Source organism: Bos mutus, chromosome 21, assembly GCF_027580195.1.
Source record: "Bos mutus isolate GX-2022 chromosome 21, NWIPB_WYAK_1.1, whole genome shotgun sequence".
Taxonomy (NCBI): domain Eukaryota; kingdom Metazoa; phylum Chordata; class Mammalia; order Artiodactyla; family Bovidae; genus Bos; species Bos mutus.
In genome coordinates, this window is record NC_091637.1 from 35,817,704 (window position 1) to 35,838,826 (window position 21,123).

The 21,123-nt window shown below is 32.4% G+C and overlaps 1 protein-coding gene across 4 annotated transcripts in view; it reads right to left on the bottom strand.

Moving 5' to 3' along the window:
- NOVA1 (NOVA alternative splicing regulator 1) overlaps positions 1 to 21,123 on the bottom strand; it is a 170,521-nt gene that overhangs the window by 4,702 nt on the left and 144,696 nt on the right. For all 4 annotated transcript variants that reach the window (XM_070358660.1, XM_070358659.1, XM_070358661.1 and 1 more), the window contains one exon: positions 1 to 1,181. This exon is cut by the window's left edge. In XM_070358660.1, coding sequence (XP_070214761.1) covers positions 177 to 1,181 — 1,005 coding nt within the window. In that variant the 3' untranslated portion in view covers positions 1 to 176. The remainder of the gene's footprint in view (positions 1,182 to 21,123) is intronic.

The following is a 21,123-nucleotide window of genomic DNA, read 5'->3' on the forward strand; positions in this document are numbered from 1 at the left end:
TGAAACATCTGGTAAAACACATATTATTTACATATACACATTGTCAACATAGTCGCATTCATTTGCATAATTATATATTAATAACAGAAAAATTTCACTTCTGCAAAGTACAGTACATCCTTCTTGAAAATGGGGTAAAGGAGGGGTTAAAACAATCTGATGTGTAACCGGGGCACTCAACCCACTTTCTGAGGATTGGCAGCCCGAACTCCTTGCTCATATGTGATCCTTTGTGTAATTAAATATTGAGCAGCCTGTGTTGCAGCTGGTGTTCCAGTAATGGTTACCTTTCGATTCCTTGTGCCAGGTACGAACTCTCCTTTTTTGGAGATCTGTATCCTTGCACCAGTCAACTCCTGGTATTCCACTAATGTTTTCCCTCCTTTGCCAAGTATTGCACCAACTAAGTTTTCTGGCACTGCTATTTCAACTACATCCTTTGATCCATCTGTGGATTTTTCTGTTCCTAGAATGGCACTGGCAGCTAGGGGAGAAGCAGCTCCAAAATATCCATTGGTTGCAGCAGTAGCAGCAGCCAGGCTACCTAATGCGAATGTCCCCGCCGTACCACCAGCTGTGCTGCCACTGGCCGAGGCTTCACTGGCATAGGTGGCCAACAAATTGGCTGCTGCTGCTGCTGGGTTGGCACTGGCAGCTGCTGCAGCCAAAGCCCCTGTTGCTGCTGCTTGACTGAGACCTAAACCTAATGTGTTGAGATTATATCCATAGCTGGCTAATGTATTAAGTGCAGAGGTGATGGCCACCAGGTCATTGCCTGTGAAGCCAGATAAAACTGCTGGAAAGGCTGCAACGCCAGCAAGGTTAGCATGTCCTAATAGCCCTGCAGCTGCTGCAGCAGTTGGTAACACTTCAGCAGTGTTTGCATAAGGAGATCCGGTTGGGTTGGAATTTGCCACGGGACCTGTAACATTGGCATAACTGATATTGAGGCAGCTGCCACTCTGTGGATCCTCTTGTATCTTCTGGATGATAAGTTCAACAGCTTTTCGGTTTTGTTCAGGTTCTCCACTCACAGTGACAACCCTCTCTTGCAGGTTGATCCCATCAGGTTTCTGGGAAAGCTGCACCCAAGCCCCTGACTGCTCCATTATAGCCTTCACAGTAGCACCTCCCTTCCCTATTATCAGACCTGCTGTGCTGTTGGGAACTATAATCTTTACCTGTAATTAAAAAAAATACGTATAAATAATACTTCTGTTTTGCGCACATACATTATATTACTTTGCTATCCTACAAAAAGTAAAATAGTAAACTGAAAATTAGTTTAAACATAATTTATGAAAGATAGAAATACCACAATTTCTCAAGTGACCAATATCATATTGTAATAGTTATTTTGTGAACCTGGGATTTTCAAAGGAAAAGGCAATTTTCAGTTTTAAATTATTAAACAAAAATTTTCCTTGACTGTGAATTTTGCAGAAGTTATCAAAAAGAGGAAATCATATGTCATCAATGGTAACATTTTTATATAACTCCAAAATCAAAATGCTGTTCATGATTCACCTACTTGGCTTCAAGAATATTTTGCTCTAAAACATATAAAAACGAAGAGCACAAGATTATAAACCAAAGTTAGTAAAGATAAAAGTAGGAAAGTTCTACCTTGAGTCCCTTTAAAACATTAATTTCATGTTCCTCGTAATTTTTGTGATGTTCAATACCTTACTTCATGACTAATATTTTCAGAGATGAAGGGCAACATATTTAGGTAGTATTTTAGTTTTACAACTAAACTGATACCAACTTGTAACCTTAACAATAACTCAAAACAATTAGTAATATAAAAAAATTCAGTAGCTTTTAGGTAGGTTAGGGGCTATTTGAGAGTAATATTACATCTGTCTAAATTTGTAAAATGACTATTTTGATTACGTAGATAATTCTCTTTTTGGCAGCAATAGCTACATTTTTAAAAATAGACCTTACAACCATATTGCCAAAGATCAATTAAAAATTACTGCAGTCACATGAATAGTCACAATGATTCACTGTGACCATACAAAGTATAGGCACTTTAGCTAATTTGAACCAAAACATCCAGCCACAAAACTCAGCATGTTTTAAATTATTTAATCATAATCGAATACTATTATAAGATGTATAAAATCAGGATGGTATTTTCCATAACCCTTTCAATTAAAATGTAGATATTAACATTTAAAATTATATTTTGGTAGCACAAAAATACATATGGCACTTTTTATGATTCACCAGGAGATAAAAATTGTGAATGTTCTATCACTGACAAAGCACTGAAGTAACTGCTTTCCTTGTCCCAGACATTTAAATGGGCAGAAATTTCAGCAGAAATTTAGTTGAGATACTTTATGAGATATCTCATTAGTTAATTTTTAGCAAGTATTGCCATGCTATCTTTAAAACACAGACTTGGGTAAGAATTAAAAAAAAAATAATAAAGTCATGTATTTTTAGGAAGATAGCAAGCAGTGAAAGTATAAACTCAAATTCTAGAATAGGTTACCCCATTAATATATTTACACATATTATATACACACATCCCACACAACTTTTCTTCCCACATGTATAAAGTCACAGTAGAATTTTGTTTCATTACAATTTGTCTATATATAATCATATCATTTTACTGAAAAAATTAAATTTTCTAGAAACATTTCTTTGGAATGTCAAATATATTTCTCTTGTTCCCCTGATTAAGTTCATTCATATTCAAGAAGTCGACTGAGAGACAATTTTTTTTAACAAGTTAACTTGTTTTTTGTTCTCAGACTTTCTGGTAGAAAATTATTTGTCTGAAATATTGAAATATGTTAAAGTAATACAATTAGAAAGTTAAACCATGAATACATCTTACACCACTTAAGATGAGTTAGAATCATCCTTATAGTTTATTCTGTGCACATAAAATATTAAGAAAATTTACTTTTAAGGATTTACAAATCTGAATGTTAAATATGATTATATTTTATAAATCATGATTTCTTTTCAAAATTAGAAAATTTTTTGCAATAAAATATTGCTGAAAACACATATACTGACAAACTGAGGTGTTTTAATGCAATCTTTTATGAGGAAAAACATATTAATCAACTAAGACTTTCAAAAGCGCTATTTTAAAATTTAATACCACTATTGTTTTACTCAGTGTAATGACTGCCTGCATGATTATAACCCAGGAAGAGACTAATAGCACATGAAAGGTTAATGGAAGCTATCCTACAGACTGTCAGTAAAAAGTAATGAAACATATAATTTTACAACATCCACTCTAAAATAAGCTTCTATAAGTTGTGTGAAGATTTTGTTAATTTCTACCACACTGCACACCAGTTACTGCAGCTATAACTTTTTTTTTTTAACTCTAGGATTAATTGATTAGTTCTGTCTTTCTAGAAGAACTTGCAAATGTGTACCCAATACTTACGTTACTTATACAAGCATATTACCTCATCCTTCCTTTAAAATTTTTCCCTTTAATCATTTTTTTCCTTTTAAATATTCAAAAATACTAAAATAATGTATTTTTCAGAAACAGTATGTGAACTTTTGATAAAAATAAACATCTTCCAAAAAAATATATCTTTGTAAATTGAAGAATTACACCACGTCATTTATCCTTATTCTAAAGATGTCTTTATGTAGTAAGTACATTTTCTGGATTTTAGTTTAAATTATTAATGTTTGACATAATCTTAAATAAATACTGTCAGCCATATTTGTTATTTTATCAAATACTGATGCAGCTTCCAAATTTTGGTGGTATAACTGATACAACTGATTTTCGTCTACATGTAACTAAAGGTGTGTATGAACAGAAGACAGTAGTGATTGCATATTAATATTTATAATGTAGCATTTATTAACTTTAGTTATAATTTTGCTTACAATGAATGATTTTAGAAATAGAAAATTAAAGAAAACATAAATGTAAGTTTATATTAAACTCCAAATTTAATAAAAGTAAATAACTTTGTAGCCTAGCCAATGAATATGACTCAACTTTTATTTCTGACATGACATGAAAAACCTCTTACTCTATTTTTTCTCTGAAAAATTAAAAGAATACATTCATATTTATTTGCATATTTAGTATTAATCTAAAATTGACAGACAGGAAAGAGACTCTCTGAAAGGGACAAGTTGAGACAAAAAGAAAAAATAATTCATTTGCATTAATATAGTATCTGAGATAATAGTGTTCTATTTTTTTTTTTTTTGAGAATAGTGTTCTGTTTCCATTTTATGTGCCAGATTAGAGCCATAAAGAAGTGAACCACAAGTGTGGAAGCTTGAAGATGCTGAGCAACTGAAAAATGGGTAGGGAATGAGAAAAGTAGTGTCGAGAATTATGTGAGACAGCCTACGTGCTTACTTCTTGGGACATGGAAATACAACATTTACCTAAAGGAAAATCTGTGTATTGACAGTGTTTACATCCCAAAAGAGAGGACAAATAGCTGATTTTAATTGTATCTATGACTTCATTTTCATTGATGCATTCTGTTATCACACTGACATATACATTCTTATTTCTAAAGAACTGAAAGAAAAAAAAAAGTTGTATCTTAGCATACAATTTTTTGGTGTAATGAGTATCAGCCATATCATATATATTCCTGACATTTGCAAATCAGTTTTCCCTTCAGAAATATGACCTATAGTTGCTACCATCCACCCAATCTTTTGTAGAAAGCTTATTAAGTGACCCAGGCCCCGTGTTGGGAGCTAAAGGATATATATACTGTTCCTGCCTTTACGTAACTCTCAAATCAGTTACAGAAAATAGATGTGTAAATGTATCAGTGCAGTCAAGTCCTAAAGTGTGGGTACAAAAATATGTAAAGGGTACAAAGGAGACAGTATAACGTGAAGAAAAAGGGGTAAGAAAATCTTTGAGAGATGATCATATTTCATTTTAGTAGTATTAGTATTGTATTCTTTACTACGTATTCCCTGTCAGGTTGCTGTTATCTCCATGTCACAGAGAGTTCCTGTTCAAACCTAAACCCGTCTTAGTAGTGATGATCCGCTTAAATAATGGTACTACTTTAAAAAAAAAGAATTGTATTTAAATTTTCCTTATTCCTAGATTACAACTGTTATATCAAAGAAACATGAGAAAAGATTAACAATATAATTATACCAATTCCTTGTTTTCAGAAAAACAAGGAATACAGCGACTGTTTATTTGCAACCATAAAAGAAGAACCTCTATGGGAATGCTATGAAAAAGTTAAAAACACCAAATAGGTAGACTTAAAATTGACATTTTTCTAATTAAAAATAAGCATTAAGAAAAACACATTTACTCCTTTGCCAAATAAGAACTCCAACTCATTATGGTCTTAAAAAAGAATGAGAGTGTCTGTAGGCATCATATTTCTTATGGAAGGAAAATTATTGAATTATTTCATAAAGCCATACCTTAAAAATGCAAAACAAGTTCAAGTATAGTTTAAGATAGCCCAATTAATAGTATGAACTATTTTATTTAGGGCTTCCATGTTTTACGCTACATATGTACTGCTTTACTTTTTTTTAGCAATTCCTATCAATGGTGGTTATCTATTACCTCATTCATTCAGTCAGCTGACATCTCTTTTGACGAGAGACTCCACTTTGCCTTCAGGAAATATTCTCTCATTCTAAGTACCGGTACTTTAGGTAAGGCTGACCACCTTCCAATGCCTTTAGAAGTGGAAACATGACCTAAGCCTACATATCACACTTCCCACATCTCTTAGCAAGTACTGAATTGGGACTGAGCACGTGACACAGGATGGTCCAGTAAGAGCCTTAAGAATCTGCGAAATTGTTGGGATGGAACAATTGTGATCTAGTAGAACACAAGCTCGATGTTACTAGTGCTATCTTGTCAATATATGGACGGAGGAAGAAGCTGTCTGAAAATAAAGTTAACTTAGATAAAAAGAGACTTGAGGAATGGAAAGAGAGAGAGAGGTTTCTCATAGCATTTTGGCATCTGAATCTAACCATGTTTAAAGCCAGCACGGAATCAATATAACCCCATTTTTTTTTTTTTTTTTTGGTTACATCACTTTGAATTAGATTTCAATAATTTGTAATCAATAAAATATTAGCTTTGAAAATGTGTTCTTGTTATATCATGTAGTATTTGCCTTTCCAAAAAAAAAAAATACTGACATTTTATTGTATCTCTTGATGTTCTAAAAGCCAAGATGTCTTAACTCTGGTAAAGAGAAAGGAGTGTATTAACTAATATTCTTTTACTGAGATATACCCTGCATGATCTAACAGGATAAATCTCCTTCATTTGCCTAGGGTATTACCCTGTGGGCTACTGAGACACCACTTATTAGTGACCATTGAAGATGCATGTATCACTTGGGCAGATCCACACTGAACTGCCAAGCAGAGTAACTTGCAAAAAGTGTATTTTTCTTTTGATTATAGATTTTATATAAATAACTGCCTTTCTAAAAAGTACTGCTTTGACAAAAAATGTATGACATAGAAAGTCTTTTTCTTCCAAAAAGAATAAAAAAGCAGCTCTTCCAACTCTCTACTAGTCTGTTTAATCTACTTACTTTTAATAACCAAAGTCAAGGCAGTACCATTTTTCACAGGCATGTCGCAGTATCTATCATAAAATACCATGCTGTGTCTTTTCTCATATATCCTTACCCCCCACCTACTGCCAACACCAGGTTTTAAACCTGGAAGCCATCTGTGCCTTCTCTTGCTCCCTAGATCTCTACATCCTGTTATGCACTGTTGATTTTTTTTCCCCTATACGGTTCTTGCCAGTCCTACTGTTTAGCCTATCTAAAGTAACGTGTGGTGTAGTAAGAAGAATCTAGAATTGGTAGTTAGGACATATGGACCCTCACCCTGGCTCTGCTGTGTGACCTTTGTCAAAACACTTCAGTTTTGTCATCGATAAAAATCAAAGACTTGTAGGTGTTTTTATTTTAGCTTTATTAAAAAACTACTCAATAGCCTTCAGTGATTTCACTCCAGCTACCCACTAAATTATCCAGATTCCTCATGCAGACTTTCCAAATTCTCCATACCTTGTCCCCAAGTTGTCTTTCCAGTTTAATTTCTATGACTAGTATCCTATGCTGAAGCCAAACTTTACCTGCTAGTTCTCGAATATACTCTATATTACGTGTTTTTCTAGGTCTCTGCCTTTGTATATTCATTTGTTTCAAATGACTAAAATGTTACCTGTATTCCCCACACTGTTCTTCCCCTTAAACTCACCTATTTTAACTTTGTGAAATCTTAGGTTTTCCAACAGCAGCTCAAATGCAATGAAAATAAATAGATATATATGTAAGAACTAAATAAACTATTTGAAAGATGGCCATGCAGCAGAGAGAAAGAGAAAGAGTGAGTGAGTGAGTGTGTGTGTGTATGTGCGTGTAACGTATGATACTGGGTTCTTACCAAAAAAAAAAAAAAAAAACTTTATCATCTCTAAAATCTAAAATTCAAATTATGTTACAACCATACTGAAATCTACGAAATAAATGTACAGATGTTTTAATCTTATAAAATTATTGAAATCAGTAACATATTTGCTATTTAAAAATCCAATAAAATATGCACTCTATGTCTTTTTATAATTTTTCATTTATTATTTTTTCATATGTTATTTTGTAACTTCTTACTCATTAAGCTTGTGGCTAGGCTTCTTCAGCCATAAAAAAATGTTGTCAGGTTGGTTCTAAAAGTCTAGAATACAAACATTTCAGTGTTTACTTGACTAAGTGATAAACTGGATCAATTAATAAGATGACTCAATCACAGTGTCTACTTCTCCTGACTCATAATCACAATTCCTAACTGGTATAATTACCTCCCACATCTTGCCTTACTTCAAGCAACTGCATTTTTACCTTAAAATAATTGACTTTTAAAAGCTTTGTGGAAACTGTACTTTCATTTTATATCTTCTTCCAAAGGGCCATACTTTACTTTCCCCTCTGGCTGTAAGATACGGTAGAGGATGACAGACAGCATACCTCTTTTTTGTGTTTCTTTGAGATAAGACAGAAAATGAATGATAATCACCACAAAATTTCTTAAGGCAAACCCAGTTTAACTGAACAATTTTTTAAAATTTAATACATTTTTTTTTTTGCTTTTTCCACTGAAGAATTATTCCAAGTATTTTTTCCCCCCTTTTTGGTGACTGCTGCATGTTTTAAAAATACATACTATATTTCAGAGAGGGATATACTTAGGAATAAGAAAAACAGGAGAAATATATTCTTTATGGGTTAAGAAAAAAATAAAAAATAGCCCTTGGAACTATGTCTGTTATGTTGAGGGGATAAGCACTCTAGATATATCAAAAAAGACTACTACCAGAGGTCAAGTAATGATGAAGAAAACATGAGGGTGTGCATGATAAACTATTATAGAGCAGCTTATTATTTCCAAATGAAAATAATTTGGGGTTTGTCTTCTTATTGCTTACCAAACCAGATTTTACTAAATTGAGGTTAAATTTCTGGAAATCTCATTTGCCATCACCATCCACGTGTCAAATTATTAAAAAGCTTTTTGAAACTATTAGTTTCAAACCTTCTCTTTTTAGCTCAGCTATTTCAGGGTATATATAATAAGTTCAGAGTTCTTAATTCTGATTAATGAAATATATATTTGGGCTTTTAATATGAAAACAAATATTTTAAACTTGATATTTTAGAGGTTATAACAATAAACTAAAAAAATGAAAAACAGCTATGAACATGAAAGTAGGGGCTGTGTTTACTGAAGCAGATGATGGAAAGGTGTGAAAGATAAAAACAGAATCAAAAATTCTATTTTGGATATATCAAGTTTGAAATGCACCACCCATAAGAACATGCCAAGTAGGTGATTGGTTGTGGGTTTGAGAGTTAACACAACAATAGTATTTAAAGCCAGAGGAATGGACAAGATAATCTAGTGGAAGGCAAAAGTGAACAGATAATTCATTAAACTGAACAGCAAAGGACTGTGCAGGACAAGAAAATATTTAACATCTAAAATAATCAAAGATATTCCACAAAACAGCAAAATTAATCACACAAAAAGGCAAACTAAATGAAAAAAAGGGACAGGCTTAACTATCTTAATCTCTTTCTTTTAACCTCTTTTCTGTGGCAATATATTTAGGAAATCACTTTACTTAACACATTACATTATAAAATGAGCATAATCTTTAACTTAGTTTCTCTCCTTCTGTGATCTATCTGGGAAATAATCCCAAACATGGAAAATGTCATATACACAGTAAAACAGTATAAGACACCATATGAAACTATAATAAAATAATGTGGAAAATATCTATGCACAATTAAAAAATATATATAAATGTATATGTAGAATTTGAGTTAAACAGTGTAAAATTATACACAGATAAAACTGAATAAAATAATAGAGGCTGGGTTTCAGATGAGCTTTTTTTCTTACCATATAAAAACTTGTCTTATTTAAAAAGTTTTTAAAGCACCATAACAAAGGAAATCAAAAAATTATCCCCAAATTAGGCTGCTGAAGTCCTGCAAAGCAGAACGAACAAGTCATTTAAAATAAATTTAGTATATTTCCTATATTCATTGAATAATTATTTACTGAATTCTAGGTACTATTCCTGGAGATACAGAGTTAAACAGAAAGCATAAGATCTCGCTTTCATGAAGCTTTCAGACATGTGGCATAATAAATACTAATAAACATTTAAATGTGTATTATAAAATGAGCTGGCAGAAAAGCAGATATAGAAAATACCTAAAAATTTTTTTGTTTTTGTTTTATTTTTGACCATGCCACCTGGCATGTGGGATCTTTGTTCCCCAACCAGGGATTGAACCTGTGTCCTCTTCACTGGAAGAATGGAATTGTAAGTACTTGATCGCCAGGGAAGTCCCAGAAAATACATATAAAATTTTAAAACAAGAAAATGTAAAATCATAGTTTTAAATAAGAATGTAATTATGCTAAATGCCTGTTTAGGAAAACCACTAAAGTTAATCTAGGAATATAAAGCCATTTAAAATTCTGAGTATGGGTTGACTCAATACTCTATAATGTAAGCAAACTAATCTGATAAGATATTATTGGAGGTAAATGTTGAACTATGTTTAAAAACTGATCTCTATTTAAACTTAGGTAACTGTGGTGGCTAATTACTAAGAAAACTTTCACAATTTGGATTATTTTGCTTTTACAAATTTTTGATTAAGCCATTTTCACCATTAAAGTTAAGTATTATTAATTAATGATAGATTGATGTGCCATATTTTTAACATGATTTAAAATATTATTGAAATCAAATTACAGTTACTTGTAGGTATTTTATATTTACTAATCAAGCTAAATTCAACATTTCTTATATTTTAATTTCACCAAGAGTTTTTCTGAAGGCAATATATGCTTTTTAAAAAAATAATAGGTGTCTATATTTCAGTATCTTATTAGTAAAGGGACATTATTAACTTACTATCACAAATGACTGTCATTGAGAAATGAAAATGTCCTGAATTATTCTCATTATATTAATACTTGGAATATGAAAACATATACCGACTAATAAATGAAAAGCTACAGAAGAATGTCTGCAATTTAAATAAACATATTACTAGTCATAGAACTAAATTCTTTTCCTATGGATGGATTGAAGCAATTCACTTCTAAAACATTAATGAAACACTAATAAAAATACGTTTATAACTCTTAGTTGGCTAAAAGCTTTATAACGAAACAAATCATTTGTATTTTCAAAAATATTTTTAAAATGTAACTGAAGGACTGTATCACCTAATGGAAGGGAAAAAAAAAAAACAATAGCTAAACTAAAGACCAATAAAATAAATTATGAGGTATTATGTTCAGAAGATGAAAAAGATCAACTGGAATATTCCCAAATCAAAGATTAAAAAATTAGAAATAAAAATGAGAAATAAATTTTTATCCACAGTGAACAGATTATCAACTCTGGCAAAACTACTCTTATCTAAGAGAATATGCAAAAGTATTCCTACTTCTAATCATTTTCTAAATAAAACTGAAATGTTGAAAATGTTGATAACTACCCAATTTTCCTATTTTGTGTATTTTCTATTTTATATGGCTTTAATTGAAAGACAAAAAAGTCTGTTGAAGACTAGTGCACATTCTGGAGTAATGAAACATTAAGTGCTTTGGTTATATAAAGGCACATATAATGTTCTGTCTTGAGAACACAGCATCTGCAAGAACTACCAGAGCTCTGACTTAAAGGAGAATGCTGACGAAACCAACAAACCACCTTTACCTACTAGGTAGCAGTCCAGAAAAACAAAGACTATTGCCTATCTGCCTACTTAGCAGCTAATACTAGACAAGGCACTCTGTATTTTTATCAGTGCCCAAAGCACATATAGGATGTAAAATAAGGTACATTTCACATTTCATTAACTCTTTTCCCCCTGGAGTGTACCATTTTCTTCAATCTGAAAACTTCAAAAGCCCTAGGCTTTTCATAAATACAAGTACATCTTCATATGAAATGAACCTTTAGAAGGGACTTTGGAAGGTCACATAACCTGGTATTCACTAAAAGATATAATTCTAACCTGAAAATATTAATGGTGTGCTGTTTTCAGCAGAAATTCTTAACTTGCCCTCAGAAAGATCCCCTGATGCCCATCACTAGCTGTGAAGGGCACATCATCTACAGCACAGCACACTAACGAAGCCAGACATTTGCAGTGGAATGGGTATGGTTAGGAAGTGCTCATTTAGCCTTTTACCATCATTTTTGGCAAAAATATTGCTAAATAATCTTTGAAAATAGTAACATAATCTGCATATATAAAGATCTCCAAGGTTAGAAAACCTCTAAATGAATTTGGCAATAGTCAAAAAACTATGACTATCTGAAAAGACAATTATCCTTTGTATAATATTTATTCATAGATTTAAATTGTAATTACTAGTAAACCTCTACTGTTCTCAGTGATAAAACTAACACCCCTCAATTTCTATACAAGTATGTTTTTCTTTAATGTTTATCAAATAATATTTGAAGTGTTATTTCATAAAAAAGTCTTTGTAAAGGGAAATTGCTATGTAATACACAATTATATAATTATAATTTTTAATAAACTACTGTGCATTTTCATATGGTAAATGGTGTTACCCAAATAAAGACTCCAGGAAACGTTTTTCTAACTGTTCAAATATAGATGCATAATCTCATCCTAGATTTATTAAATAAGAATCTCTATTGGTAATTTTGATGAGACTAGAATTGAGACCTTTTGCTATATTAATAAAGAATAAATAAAAATATTACAAATATTACATAATCATTTAATTTGGCATAACTTTTAACTATGAAACAACTGCCATTTCCTTTGCCACTAAAGTGTGTCTCTTCTAGTTCTGAAGCCTCTCTTGTGACCCTTCTTGAAACTCCTCAACAAGCATCTGACAACTAGGAAACGAAAGCGCCAAGTAATCCACATATATCTAGTATCAAAGATGGTCCACTCTTTCTCAAGCTTTTGGAAAGTTCCCACTTTAGATTCCTTAAAACATAACATAAATTGTAACTGAAGCCATTGTTTTTTTCCATCTTGTTTTACTTTCCCTTAGTTAGCATTTTGAAACCAAAGCAGAAATATAAAAACTTAATAATGTTCGTATTCCTTGTCATCATCCGGACGATACACAAACACAAGATATTTTTTGACTATTAAAAAGAAGGCCATATGTTTCTTAGCAACTTAATTTTCTTCAGTTAATATTATGAACACTATCCTAGGCCAATTTATGTGGCTCTAATTCATTATTTTTAATAGCGTTACCACATTAATATTCTATAATACCATATTTACTTAGCCACTTTCCTGCTAAAGGTCGGATGGTTTTCCAACTTTTGCTGCAATATACATCTTTGTCTCTATATTTCCATGTATTGGTGCATTAAATTTTACTGGGTAGATGCTCAAAAGCTGTAATGATATAGCATTTCTTACATCAACACTGTATGAGAATGATTATTGCCTATATCCTTGACTACACTTTTAATTTATGAACACACACACATAGGCCCACACAGAGATTAATTTTTGTGTTCCTGATTTATGTGTATTACACATATGCATATAAAATTTTGTCTGTCTGGTGAAAAAATATAATCTTGTGAATGCTAATTGAAAATTTCCTGATACTTGGTAAGGTTAAATACGCTTTCATGTGTTTATTGGACATTTCCATTCCTCTTCTATAAACTGCCTTTTCGTAATCTTGACCTATTTTTTCTCCTGGATTTTTATTTTATACTATCAATCTAGGGGCTCTCTTTACAGTAATTCATTGTCATATATGCTAAACATATTTTTTCAAGGATGCTGTCACCTTTTGCTTGTTAACGGTGTATTCCACTATATAAAAATATAAAATATTTGTAAATTTGAATGTTTTAACCTATCCCTTTATGTCTCATATTTCCTTCTTGCTCTAGAAAGTCATCCTCAACTTTATTTCTCACATCATAATTTCATCACATAGTCTTACAGTTTCAATCTTGAATACACTAAGATCTATTTTTATATACTGGACAAGGTAGAGGTTAAATTTATTTTCCTTCAGGTGGATAATCAAGTATGCCAGTACCATTTATCAAATAAAACATCTTTTTCTAAAATAAATAAAATGACACGTAAATGTTACTCTGGACCAAGCAGAGTTCTCAACGCTTCTCATGCACTGATTTCACTCAAGAATCATGACAACCCTGTGAAGCAGGCACTGTTATTATTCATTTTACAAACACACAGCACATGGTGAAGTTAAGGATGTTTTCTCAAGTTAGAATATTAGGAAGCAGCAAAGATTTAATTTGAAGCTAGGAACTATGGCCTAAGAGTACGAGTCTCTTAATTTCTAAATTATACTACCTTTCTTAAGGAATGACAGAATATAGTAAGTTCCCATATATAACTTAGGTCTATTTCTGACATGTTACATTTCATTGACCAATTATATTTGCTTGTGTTAATGCCAAATATGGTTTACTATTAGAGTTTTATAGTAAGTTTTAATACTGAGTGAAGTATTTAATCTCATACACATTATTTTGGTAACTATTCTATTAACTGTCTCATGGTAAATCTCAGGCATTTTTCATATGAATATTAAAATCATTTTGTCTTGCTTCACTTTCCCATAAAACCAGACAAAAAGGGAATGAATATAAGGGAAATTGCAACAGATTTACATTTTACTTTAAAGGAATTAAGGTTTCTATGATATTAAATTTTCCCCTCCAAGGTTACTGTAAGTCTATTTATTAAGGGAATGTTTGATGTTTTTATATGAAAACTCCATGTTCTCCTAATATGGATTCAATTTTGGTCCAATTTATTTCTAAGAATTCTTGGAGATTTTGATATGAATATGATACTCTATGTTGAGCCTAAGGAACTGCACTCAAATATCAGCAATTTTATAAGGCTCATCCTAATAGCTATGAGTACATAAAATCTAATGTGTATAATAAAGTCAGCAAGTTCATTTAAAAAGAATATTTGAATTTCACTATTTTTCTAGGATTTTATTAAACATATTTCTAAAGAATACTATCATGATATCACATACAACACTGAAGGAAATAAAGCTTAATTTTTACATTTTGTTGGAGAATTATGACCTATTTGAGGTAAGAGCTTGACTGGTTTCCTCTGCAAAACAAACAAAAAAATATTTTTAAACTGCTCTGAGTACTGGTGAAGTGAAAAAGTTATCTAACAAAGAAGGCTATGTCCCTTTTACTTAATGTCGTTATACAATCAATAGTATTTCTTTTTCTGTTGGCTTACATTTTTAGAGAACTTCTGTGCCAAGATTTCATTTGAAAAAAGGATTTTCAAAAATAAAAAATGAGTTTTAAAAACCATACAGACTATAAGCCTATTCTTCCAACTAATACTAGCCACTCAACAAATACTTATTGAGAATCTATTAATGTTCCAGGCTAGTGGCTCAGTGGAAAAGAACCCTCCTGCCAATGCAGAAGACCTGATTTCAATCCCTGGTGAGGAAGATCCTCTGGAGGAGGAAATGGCAACCCACTCCAGTATTCTTGCCTGGAGAATCCCATGGATAGAGGAGCTTGGTGGGCTATAGTCCGTGGGGTCACAAAAGAGTTGGATATGACTTAGGCACTAAGGAACAAATGCTTCTGATACATCAAAGAATAGAACAGACTATTGTTCTCATGTAACTTGATTTTCTAGGACAGTGAGGCTGACAATATATAATTTTTTTAGTATGATGATAAGAAAACAGTCAACTGATTGGAAAAGACCCGATGCTGGGAAAAAAGAGGGTGGCAGAGGATGAGATGGTTGGATGGCATTACCGACTCAATGGACATGAACTTGGGTAAACTCCAGGAGATAGTGAGGGACAGGGAGACCTGGCATGCTGCAATCTGTGGGGTTACAAACTTAGTGACTGAACAACAGCAAGCAAAGCATGCAGTGTTCTGCGAGGCAAAAGAAAAAAAAATACAGCAAGATAAAGGGAATCAGAAGTACTGGAAGAATGGGGAGGCCAGGTTGCAATATCAAATCGGGTGGCTTGATACATCCATCTCAAAAGGGTATTGAGAAGCGATATTTGAAGAAAGACTTGATGACTATTGAAGATGTTAGCCAAGTAGATCTCTTTGAGATTGGAGAATTTCGTGTAGAGAGAGGCAAGAACTTGCCTAATGTCTGCAAGGCAACCCAAGCAGGTGGGTTTACCTAGGGCAGAGTAAGGAGGCAACTGATATGAAATGAAGTGAAAGTGGTAATCTGGCAAGGATCTTATAAATTAATTAGATGTCATTTGGAGGATATTGGCTTTTGCTAAGTTCAAAGGAAAACTATCACAGGCGTAAGCAGAGAAATTTTATAAGAAATCATTTGCTCAGTGGAGAACAGATTTTTGGGTGCAAAGGTAGAAAGTCTGGGAAATCTATATAGACACTACTGTAATAATTCAGGCTTGGACTAGGGTAGCAGTAGATGTAATGAGAAGAGGTCAACATTCTATATGTATTTTAGTGATAGAGTCAACATTGTTTCTTATAGGAACTGGATTTGGGGTATGAAAGAAAAGAGATGAGAATGAATCCAAGACTTGAGATCTGAGAAAACGGTCCATGGAATTGCTTCAATAGAGACTGTAAGGGCTATAGATAGAGCAGGTTTGGGGTAGTTTGTGGACTTCTGAATTAAAGATGTCCATTAGATATGCATGTGGAAGTGCTGAGTGGAAACTTGGATATAGTCTGTAGTTTCACTCTGATATGTGTATTAGAGATAAATGTGAACCCTTGTTATGTGGGACCTGAATCTTTCACAATTTTAGAGGACATCTTTGTCCTCTACATTCAAAATTATAAACATAAAATTAGGTAGAGGGCCTTGTAATAAGCCTGCGCAGGTGAAGAATCCTAAGGTTTAAGCTTCACTGCATGCATGCTCAGTCGCTTCATTCAAGTCCAACTCTTTGTGACCCCATGGACTGTACCCTGCCAGGCCCCTCTGTCCATGGAATTCTCCAGGCAAGGACAATGGAGTGGGTTTCCATGCTCTCCTCCAGGGGATATTCCCAATCCAGGGATCGAATCCGGGTCTCTTGTGTCTTCTGTATTGCAGGCGGATTCTTTACCACTAAGCCACTGGGGTAGCCCTTAGGCTTCATTAGTTCATAGTAAACCTACTTCTCAATGAAAACATAAATTTTGCATATGTCAGAATATAAAAGCCAAGGTAGTATATGAGGAGGAAGAAAAGTATACATCCAGAGTTTCAAATATTAAGAAGGATGATGGGAGGAACTAGCAAAGGATTCTGAGATGAAGCACATGGCATGATACAGGAGGAAAAAAAAGGGTGTGCAATAATATCCTGGAAGTCAAGTAATAAAAGTACATCAAGCAATGAAAGTACACCAAGGAAGCAAAAAGTGACATTATTTTTAATAATGTCATAATAAAAATTATTATTATTTATTATAATAATAAATACTGTGGATAGATTAAGTTCCATGCAGATTGACAACAGACAACAGAAATTAATGGTGGGGTCATCTCTGATGTCCTAGACAAACAGTTTTAGCAGAATTGTGGAGGAAAAAATCTGACAGGAATGGATTTAAGAAAAAAATGGGAAGACAAAAAATTGCAAAACAGAGAGTAAACACTTTTGTGAGTTTTGCTACAAAGTAGTATAAGAAATGGAGCATTAGCTGGTGAGGGAAGTGAGATTAAAAGAAGTTTTGTTTTGTCTTTTAAGATGAGAGGAAAAAACAGATATACGTATGCTGATGGGAATGTTATAGAGGTAAAAAACTTAATAGATGAGAGAGAGGGGAGAATTAGTGAAGAGATGACCTTGAATAAAGAAAAAATATTGAGCCTTTAATGTGCAACTGAAATTACTTGTTTTAAACAGAAGCAGGGAAAGTTGAGAGGTAGCATATGTGGGTATAGGTGAAGCTGTGATTTTGTGAAAGTTTTTATTGCTTCCATTTTTCTCAGTCAAGTAGGAAGTTAAGGTTATGAGCCTGGAGTGAGGACAGAGCAAGAGACCTTGGCGTGGCACAGACAATTCTTATATGGCTTCATGATCTCTACACTCTTGGTGTTATGCCTTGTATAGTTCCCTCCATTTAAGCATGAGGAGAAATTGTGACCTGATTCTAATCTACAGGATATGGCAAAGGGATGGAATGTCACTACTCTGATTAAATTTCACTGTATGGTAGAAAGTAATTCTTACGTTTAGGTTCAATAAGACTTCATCGTGCTAACATATAATGGGGAGAGATTTTCCCGCTGTCTGCAAGAAGCAAAAAGCCACACTGTGAAACGCCAGTAGAGAGGGTCACATAGCAGGAGACCTGGGTAGCCTCTAGACTCTGAGATCTTCCTCTTGTCAACAGTCAACAAGAAGTTGGGGTCCCCAGTCATACAGCTACGAAAAACTGAATGTTGTCATCAACCTACAAGAACTTAAAATCAGATTAGTCTTCAGTCAGGCCTCCAGATGAAAATAAACCCCAGCTGATAGTTTTGATTGCTGGCTTTTGACTCTGAGCAGAGGACTCAGCTAACAGTGCCTTTGACTTCTGACCCATTGAAAACTGAGGTGATAAATGTGTGCAGTTTAAGCCAATAAATTTGTGGCAGTCAGTTACACACAAAAAACTAATACAGGTGTTAAAATGAGACAAGGATTTATGAAAAAGACATTGAGAGAGTAAAAAGTGACTGGGCTTATGATTACCTGACAGAATGGGGGGTCATTTGAGATCTGTGGTCATGAAACTAAGGTGGGACTAGTGACTTCCGTTTGTTTTTTCCTGTAACTACAGCAAGGGTTCTATATATGAGTTACCTACTTATTTGTTTTGTATATTTTGATATATAATTTCAAATTTATTATTACATAAATTCTATAAAGCACATGTTTCTGAAAAAATTATTGTACTTTTCTTGAAATGTGAGAAGAATCCCAGGAGAGCTAACAATCATGAACCTAAAATTAAGACTGGAATTTAATTTTTGGCACCATTGACTGATAAACAAAACCATTTTGTTGAATCAAAGTGACTGAAAAATGTAGAAAGATAACTTATAATTGGTCAAATCCAACTGATTCTGTTTTTTATCTTTTTAAAGTTTAATCACATGATTAAGACTTTATTTCTATCCATATATTTGCTTCTGAAAGTTCCAAAGTGTCAAACTTGCACGTGCAATATGCACAGACAAAAATGTGTAAGTTGTAAAAGTATTAGCCCTAACTTTCTTAATAGGGAAATAATAGAAATTTGATTTATAAGTTAGACAACAAGTAACTTTGTACTCTCACTTGAGAAGAAAACAACTACAGAGCATCTAAAGCTATCTTTAAAAGCTTACATACATGTTGATTATATAAATATTTTAGTGTTGAAAATGCAGCAATATTAGTATCACAGAATCTTTCTTTAAAGATAAAACTCAGTTTAACTAAGCTGTTTTATGCTGTATTAGTTACCAATCTTAAAGAATGGTAACTAATTAGTTATCTTTTTTTTTATCATTTGAAAGAAATTTCAGAAAAAATAAGTAAACATAGCTTACACTTATAAGGTGAGTAGTGCATTCTAGTGCCGTTCTAAATATAATGAATTTATTATCTCAATTTCACAGAAGGGGAACCTGAGGTCCAATTTACTCAGCAAATAGCAGAACAAAGACTTGATCATAGGCAATTAGGCTCCAGTTAACTTTTAACCACCATTCTATAAGGCTTCTTATATGATAATCCTTCAGTTTTCCAGGGGAAATTATTACAGACTCATAACATTGTAGTCTGATCTGTGAAAACAGTCTGGCTTGTGGAAATATGAAAGTAGGAAGGTAAAATTCAGTAGGTACTGAAGCATCATAGTCATTTTTAAAAGAATGGAAACTACAGATAAAACTTATTTTCAACATACTTTCTGTGCTTTTTATTTTGGGGTTTTCTAAATATTAATAGTCTCTTAGTTCCTTTTATTAGTTTGTAACACAAACCATTTAGTCTAAAGAAAACTCAATCACAACTCACTTAGCCATTATTGATGAAATAGCACAAACAGCTGTCTAAATTGCTTTATATTTGTTTATGAAAATTCACATGGAAAAAGTCTGCAGTGATTTTTTTAACAGCAGAGGATATCAGATTAGCTATAAGACATAAACAATAATTTTAACATAAAACTACAGATATACCTGCTAAATTGCTGGATAAGGTTAAAGTAAACATATCAGAAATGAAAGTCGTATTATTATAGGTTTAAACTCTAATTTAAATATGGAGAGTTTAAGATGATCACATTAGAACCCATTTTACTATCTTGGTTATTACTCTTATACATCTAAGTCAATTTTAGTGAATCTGAATTAATTATGACTATCCACAAGAAACAACTGTGAGCTATCTAAAGACTGAATGAAAAACCAAATTATCTTCTCTATTACAACATGCATAGAATCTACTGGGAAATACTGTAGGGAATGAAATAATTACAAACTATTAATAACATAAAGATGAAAGATAACTATAATTCCTTCAATGAATTTAAGGATTTTGTTTTGTTATTTTATATCTTGCCTGAAGTTATCCAGGAGGTATTATGCTTGTTTGCACAAGAACAGAAGAAAACAAAGTATAAACAAATACTTTTAATAACTGATGACTGTGGACAGAGTATAAAACCACACATGACTTAATTTTCCAAATTAGAAAAATATCTAGAGGTGGATGTGTTAACATATCTAGAGGGTAAAATTATTATATCAGTAAACTTAAAAAAATAAGCTTTTTAATAAATCATTTTATAAAAATCATATTTCCACAAAATAAATACAAGAAAATACAAATCTAACTTTAAAGACAAAATTATTGTTGATTTTTCTTCTAGATCCAGAGTTTTTTACTTTTTATGTTGAGAAAAATAATTTGTTTTTAATGAGTGCTGTACTCATTTGTCTTGTCTGTATTTGGAAGAGAATGAAGCAGAAGAGGAACACTAAATATATAAAGTCAGTTGTTTTCACAATAGTTTTCTAATTCATATAATTAAAACTCATAAGAGAAAAAGTCTGAGTGAAAATGCATATACACTTTTCCAACTTCATGCATCAATAATACAAGCTTGCTTCTCACTTCATGTAGCACCATTACCTTTAAAGAAAAGAGATGGGTTTCATCACTAGAGATGTGTACTTTTTAAACCAATTTACTGGGGCTAAAATGTGAGCATTATCAAGGATTTTTGTTTGAAGGGAATGCTACTGCATAAAATAAAAATCAAGCTCCTACTACAAAATAACATTCTAAATGTTAGTTTTCCTTCTAGTTATTTAAAAAATTTTCCTGAGGTTGCAGAAGTATTAGAATCAATAAATGAGCAAAATAATTCTGACAGCCATATCTTAGATCATATGCAAAAGCCACATTTAATATATTTAGCAAATATAGCTCAAAGTTAATAATTTATTAGTCAACTGCATGAAAAATATATTAAAAATATAAGGCTTTATATTAGTAAAAATGTGGAAATATT